The 7,690-nt window shown below is 30.7% G+C and overlaps 1 protein-coding gene across 1 annotated transcript; it reads right to left on the reverse strand.

The window, feature by feature from the left end:
* Positions 1 to 1,010: 1,010 nt before the first annotated feature.
* Positions 1,011 to 3,167, reverse strand: LOC111628968. Its single transcript, XM_023372827.1, has 2 exons — positions 3,095 to 3,167; positions 1,011 to 1,470 (listed from the first exon to the last, which is right to left on the reverse strand). The coding sequence occupies exons 1-2, from the start codon at positions 3,165 to 3,167 to the stop codon at positions 1,013 to 1,015; spliced, it is 531 nt and encodes a 176-aa protein (XP_023228595.1). The 3' UTR covers positions 1,011 to 1,012.
* Between the last annotated feature and the right edge of the window lie 4,523 nt (positions 3,168 to 7,690).

Raw genomic sequence — 7,690 nt, forward strand, 5'->3', positions numbered from 1 at the left:
TTCAATGTTGTTAGCATATGTAATTAAAATGTATCGATTTCTCTTATGCTGTTAAAATCACCTATTGTATACCACAGAAACTACAGCTAATAAAAATTTTTCTTTGTTATATTCAATTTTCTCACCCCAAAATTAGTAAGATTTAACTCATGAAATAAAGGAGTCATTCAAAACCATTTTTATTGTTGTCCAGTGTAATCGGCTGTGAGTGAAACAGTTTCTTATAGTTAACATTAGGAAAAAATATATCTTCAATTTTCTAAGATATCGTGTTTTCAATTGGTGTTTAATTGACCAAAATTTTTATATGGTTTTTGTTTTAATGTTTTATATATTATAGCATTTGATTTATATAACTACAAAGGTTATTTTACGTAACGGTTTATCGCACCGAGTGAACAATCTAAAACATTTTAAATTAAAAATTGTTGGAATAATTGGTTCATCAATACGATATAATAACTAAAAAAAACTGTATACTGCATCAAAACTGTACCAAGTGGGTACTAAACATGTCCATTCCCGTGTGTGTGATTCATTTGGTTGAGCAAGTCACGTCGAAGCGAAAATAAAACTGATTGTAATTTTTTAGTAGCTGCGATTATTTAGTCGCACTTGTATTAGAAACAATAAGTTTAATTTTTGCGACTGAAAAATCGCAAGTGGAGACCTAGCCTTATGTAAGATAATTTTTATAATTATATAGGCCTAAATCAAATATTATAATATAATATAATAGAAGGGTTGGAAGTACGAAATAATCTTAATGTTTGTTTTTATATTTTGCCCGAGAAACGTCGGCCTCATCTGCTTGTTATTAATAAGCCAGTATAGGCCTAGATAATTGTTAATTTCTTCTTACTAAATGGCATATAAATAATTTCTAAGCGCGAAATAAAATATAAAATAACAAAACTTACAAAAGTTATACTTTTAATACATCAGTAACACTAGTTACAACATATTATAAGTAGCCGAACATTGCCTTATAAAAAACAATGAAAGTGACTTTTTATTCCACGTTTGCAGATGTTGAAGGATTATCCTGATCGTTTTTGGATTCAGAGATTAAATTTTGACGTTTTTGTTTCAATTTCAGTAAGTTATTATATTTTCGTTTCAGGTATTCGACGTTATATTTCAGTTCTAATCTTTGGAGCGCGCGTTGGAGTTTATCACATAAATCCTTCGGCATAGTTGAAAATAATGTCAAAAGTGATAATAGAAGCACATTTTTGAAGGGAGGATTCGTTTTCTCCTGTTTCTCTTCTATATAATCCGAATATTTTATATAATCCAAATCCGAGGGTGAAAACTCGGCCCAGTAAGCATCACAGTTTCTTATAAGTTCGTCGAAATCGAACCCGCCTTCTCTGAGTATTAGGGTTGAACATCGAGGAGGAGGTAATTCTGGTTCAATTTGACTAAACAGATGTAATTTTCCTTCTGACTGAATTATTGAAGCGTCCCCTGAAAAGCAAATACTCCACTTTAATTGTTGAGAATTGTTTCATATTATAATTTATATTGTTATTATATTATTAATTTCGTAATAAATGTCTAGCTATTGTTATATTTTATTCTACTTTTGTCTAAAAGAAAATTTGAAGTATGAATAAAATATAATTGATTGTGTTCGTTTTTTTAAGAGAGGGAAAGAATGCGATCGATCGATTAAAATAAAATCTGGTAACAGATGGCGCACACTCAATTTTAATTTTTTGCTGGGAAAGCTATGTAACTATTGATAGTTGCTAGTTTTTTGTTCCTTCCAAAAACTAGGTTTTTGAAATTTACGAGTTATTGATACTAGACCATCGGTGTTATTAATGTCCATTTTAAATATGGCTAAGGAAATTACTGTATATTTTAAGTTCATCGTTAACTGTGTACAGTACATAGGCTTTAAACAAAGGCATATGTCAGGACAATTATCTTTGTTTCTTCTGCCACTCGTACGCACATGAACTTACATGTAAGAGATATGTATATATGTGTACAACACAGATTATACTGTACTTAAAAGCATTTTAGCTGAAGTAGTATAGAAACTATTACACGTTCGTCTCGCTAATCCTATTTCCGTTTAAGTGAAACCAACTCTGTGTTTATTCTAATGTCTCAATCAAAAATGTGGTTCGAACATTTAGTATGACCGAAAATCATACATTAATTATATAAAGGTATACACCTAAATATAAAAAATACATCGTTCGAACTCTGGAACCAGTGCCGTAACTAGGCAGGTGCAGCAGGTGCGCACAGGGCCCACTTGTAAGGGGAGCTCAAAATACTTGTATTTGTTTTATTATTTTCCCAAACCTAATTAATTAAGAAGCCTAATTGCAAATTCATGCACAGGACACAGAAATGGCTAGTTACGGCTCTGTCTGGAACGTTCGAAGTACGAAGTACTGTACTGTATTTGTCGTTAGTTTTTCCGATTTTTTTTGCTTTATATATAACTTCTAATTTAAACTGAAATTGTAAAATAGATGATTTTTTCACACAGCATTGCAATACCTCCCCTGTATTTCTGTGTAGCGAAAGTAAAAGATATTGAGTATGATAAGAAAAGATAAGACAGAGATAAGAAGTAAATCACAACCGGAAAATCATTATCATTAATTGCAGTAAATATCGATAAACTGATTGATAGAAAATGTCACTAGTACACTATAACTAAAGAAATTATTAACAAAGAGAAAACGTCGTACAAAGACATATAACAGGAAGAATTATAAAATTAAATTCTGCTTATTGAAAATGTTTAATAGAAGCGTTGCGCAATATCAATGTTAATAAATAATTTTTTGCATTTTATGCTGTTAGAGTTTTTCTACCAACGTCTCAACTAGTTTCTATTCAAAAGGTTGGCATGTATGTATTGTGACTTACACAATAAAAAGAAATAACGAAAACGAGAACTAAATTAAAATAAGAATTAAATCGATCATCAACGAATTGATATAACTAGAATTAAGTGAACGAAAGATCGATCGAGCCAAGTAAAGTACACATGGTGATCGATCGTTCGATCACTGGTATACGAACAAGTTTTGTACAGAATAAATTATTTGATACTTTTACTTACAACTTTCATCATCGTCACTTGATAACATCGATTGTTCTGTAAGGAATGTGGTATCAATTTCTTCAGTCATCATTTCGGCGATTTTTCGATCTTTAGTTTTTTCCTTTCTCTTCTATTGTGATTTTGACCAGAAATGGTAGTGCTTCCTCTATTTAAAGCAATTGGTTAGTACTAACGTCACTGGTAAAGATGCGTCAAAGAATGACACATTGCTTATCTTAGATTACAGAACGCTGGTTTTGGGGGCTACAGTTTGAATAGCATCTTTCTTTTGTTTGATGACCTTTTAGAAAGGTAAGAAGTCACTAGAAAGAAAATGTGATGTATAAATTTCATGATTGATGTTGCGAAGTGACGAATATTTATCATTTAGTCACACATTTAAGCAAACATTCATCCGATTTTCATAGCGAAGTGACTTATTTAAGTGACTAATGTGAACTTTTAAAAGTGAGATTCGAATAACAATTGCTTCCTTTGTCTCCTCAAAAATGCATTTGTTAAAATTGTATTTTTAAAAAAATTTAGCAATGAGTCGCGTAACTTTTCCGGCAACAGTTAAAACTGTGTGTGGCGCCGTCTGTTACGATATTTTGCTTAAAATCTTTTTATATTATTAATTATTTTAAAATGACAAAAAGCTTAATTTCGAGGGTAGCGACGAGTTTTATTATTTCTGTTCTTTTTAATTTTCCAATGCTAATAACGAGTAAAATCTTCGTCAAGTCCGATTCCACTCGAGATACACACACGACTCTATCTTTCCAAGCCCTTCGAACTTTAACTACCAAAATTTAACAGCATCGATCCCTCTAATATATACAAATCTCTCTGCAAAATTGCAGAAATTGTCGACAAAAAACACGAGAGTTATTAAGCTTCAAAGCGGCATCAAATATACAGAAATAAACCCCATTATTTGGCATTTCTCGACGTTTCGAGGTGCTCCGAGTCTAAAAATGTAAAAATTTTGAAGGGTTATTTTGTGATCGTTCGCCATACTTTTTCTGTTACATTCACTGAATTGATAAAACTGCTTGTATTGTAGAGTACGTACACTACAGTACACTTCGTTTAGTAAACAATAGAAGAAATCCATACGTTGACATTTCTTTATATAAGAGCAAATGGTCAAATTACACTTTAAGTTAAAAATATTTTAATATGATATTAAAAGCATTCTAGGTAATGATGTTTACCATAACAGATATAATTTTGTACTGTATGTCATTATCACACCGGAAATGAAACTCCCTTCCTTCAATTTAAATATAACAAACGGAATAAATCGGTTGTGTNTTTAGTAAACAATAAAAGAAGTCCATACGTTGACACTTCTTTATATAAGAGCAAATGGTCAAATTACACTTTAAGTTAAAAATATTTTAATATGATATTAAAAGCATTTTAGGTAATGATGTTTACCATAGCAGATGTAATTTTGTACTGTATGTCATTATCACACCGAAAATGAAACTCCCTTCCTTCAATTTAAATATAACAAACAAAATAAATCGGTTGTGTATAAAATTAAATCGTTAATACGGCATTTCTTCTCTTTTCTGCCTACAAAACTTGTAATTTTGGCAATTTGACGTCATTAAAGCCCTTTCGAGTTAATTCTTTTTAAACTTTTGTACGAAAGGAAAAATCGTCTCTTCGTCCAAATGCCTCCTTGATAGACAGATCCGGTGTTTAGAGGACTCAGAAGGACCTTGTGCTCGATTAATGCTTGACCCGTAATACACTTAGATTTTTAGTACATTTTGAATACATTATAATATTTCAGTACCATTTATGGTACAAAATAATATTTCATGCCTTAACGAAAAAATGCGAAAAAATTAGTTTAATAAAGTCTCACTAGTGTCACTGCTTGCTAATTTGATTTACCCAATCACAACATACACATGGTGTATGTCGGTCGACATCGACAACATACAGATAGTTGCACGTGCAAATGTTATGACTCCGTGGTCTTCTTTCAGACGTGTCACATTCTCACGAGGACCTTGACAAAATTTTTCACGCCACGTGATCCAAACAATTCAACTCTGTCAAACAAAAATATTGGACAGATAAGGAAATCAATGATTTTAAACTTTTGACATCAATAATATCAAAATATTTGTTAAGTCAGAGTCGAATTATTACACAAAATAGTTTTGAAATTGTACAGTACAAATAATATAAATATTTTTATATTATATTCTAACACTATAATTTAATTCTTAAAATTATGAACTTCAATTTTAGTAATCTTGGTAAAAGAAATAACTTTATTTAAATTTGAATCTGTTCACGCATATTTAATTTATAATTTTTTTTAAATCCATCAATATAATATTTAAAAAAATCAACTTTTAATGCTGTATTTAACAAAAAACCATAGAAACTACTTTCATAAAATCTTTTTATGAAATATTTAATTTTAAAGTATTCATATTTAACAAAGTATTCATGAATATGAATTTGAAATAAGCACAAAAATTGAGTATGATGGTATATTAATNTTTTTTTTAATTTGAATCTGTGCACGCATATTTAATTTATAATTTTTTTTATCCATTACTATAATATTTTTAAAAAATCAACTTTTAATGCTGTATTTAAGAAAAAACAATAGAAACTATTTTCATAAAATCTTTTTATGAAATATTTAATTCTAAAGTATTCATATTTAACAAAGTATTCATGAATATGAATTTGAAATGAGCACAAAAATTGTGTATGAAGGTATATTAATATTAAAAGTAACCAACCATAGAAATAGTATATTTTGAAGGAAAATAGTACATTTTTTGAAGGAGCTTCAATATGTTTTGAAATTTAATTGTGGCAACGCTGCTCTCCACATATTTTTCTTTTCATAAAGAAAAATTCCAGCAATGAGTTGCTTAACTTTCCTAGCAATATTTGGTGGTGCCATCTGTTATGATATTTTATTTTAAAATCTTTTTATATTTTTAACTATTATAAAATGGCAAAAAGCGTAATTTTGAGGGTAGGGATGGGTCTTAAAAATTCGTAAATGCTAATAACGAATAAAATCGTCATTAAGTCCGACCCTACTAGAGACTCTCTTTATCTCCTTGCCTCTTGACGAGCCTAAGTAAGACCAGTGAAGAGCCCGAAAAGTTTACATGGACTAAAAGATTTCGCAGAAAGTTACAAAATTAATATGCAAGGTTCGTTGGTTTTTGACGAGGAAATTATTAAAAATTGGGTATTTTGAGCAAGTAGGAAGTCGTTTTATAAGGACAGAAGGTTATATTATTTTCTCCTACTTCATCATTTTATAACAAACTAATTCGCTTGATTAAACTCTTTGTTCAACGAATTGTAGAGTAGGTTAAGTCTACATCAGTGATTCCCAAACTTTTTGAGCCACCGCCCGCTTGGTTCCTTATATGAAACTTTCTCAACTGTACCACTAACTTGCTTTCCCTTGTGTAAGAAAGGCTTGGAATTATTCCCAGAAAAACTTTTCTATAAACCTCACACTTTGTGTTTTTTCTACATTGTTCTCCACATCTAGAAACTATTAAACGCAATGTTTCTTCTTACCTCTTTTAACAAAGGAAAAGGAAAGGTTGTCAGTGACCCAACCCTCGCCTATGGTATGGTTGTCAGTGACCCAACCCTCTTGAGTACCCTTCCCCTGTCACCCACTTGCTTCTTTTTGCCTTCCTAGAATTACTCACCGGCACAGAGGGCGGTAGCGCTCATTTTGGGAACCACTGGTCTAAACTCAAAAGTTAAACTTATTTCGGCAGTAGCGTATCTAATTAATACCGTAAATAAGCCGAATAATTAACAATTCTTATTAATTCGAAAAAGTATTACGGGGATTATTTGACTTTTTTACTTTTCCGGCTGTAATAAAAGGGAAAGTATGGTGATCCGGCACAAAATGACTTCCCCGGATTTTTACATTTTTTGGACTTAGGACACCTTGAAACGTCGAGAAATGCAAAATAATTCGGGGGTAATTTCTGTATGTATGAATGCTAATGCGTGTATGTTTGTGTGTGCACGATTTTGTTAACCCTCTTTGAAGCTTAATAACTCTCGTGCTTTTTGTCGAAAATTTCTGATAGTTTGCAGGGAGGTACTGTACTGTACGTTTGTTAGGAGGATTGGTGCAGATATCTCTGTCTGAAAAGTAATTACATAATTACTTTAATGTGTTCCATCTATTACGACTTTTAACGATAATGTTAAACATAATTTAAGTGATGGTACGTTGGCGAGTCAAATCTCAAATTGTATAAAATTCTTTTAAACAACTAAGGATAATTGGTATTGTTCTGAGTAGCTAATTTTGTAGTTGAATATAAAATTATTTTAACTATTTTTTCTTATTTATTTAAGCATTTCTAATAATAAAATATTACACAAGATTTATTTTATAATATTTTAAAATTATTTTAAGTAAATGTTTAATAGCAAATTAGCAGAGTCACTTATAAATTAATAAAAGATATAGCCTAAAGGATGTAAGCCAGGGGTGTCCAACCTTTTTGTTTCTCTGGGCCGCAATGGAAGAAGTCAAGAAGATTTGGGCCACAAGTTTATATAATATATACGTGTGGC

This window comes from Centruroides sculpturatus, unplaced genomic scaffold (assembly GCF_000671375.1).
Source record: "Centruroides sculpturatus isolate CEXI.00-Female unplaced genomic scaffold, Cexi_2.0 scaffold556, whole genome shotgun sequence".
NCBI classification, from domain to species: Eukaryota; Metazoa; Arthropoda; class Arachnida; order Scorpiones; family Buthidae; genus Centruroides; species Centruroides sculpturatus.

Coding starts and splice junctions, on each gene's coding strand:
- LOC111628968 (XM_023372827.1), bottom strand. CDS start 3,167: ATGATGACTGAAGAAATTGATACCACATTCCTTACAGAACAATCGATG. Junction 1,471..3,094: donor AAGTGACGATGATGAAAGTT/GTAAGTAAAAGT, acceptor TTTGCTTTTCAG/GGGACGCTTCAATAATTCAG.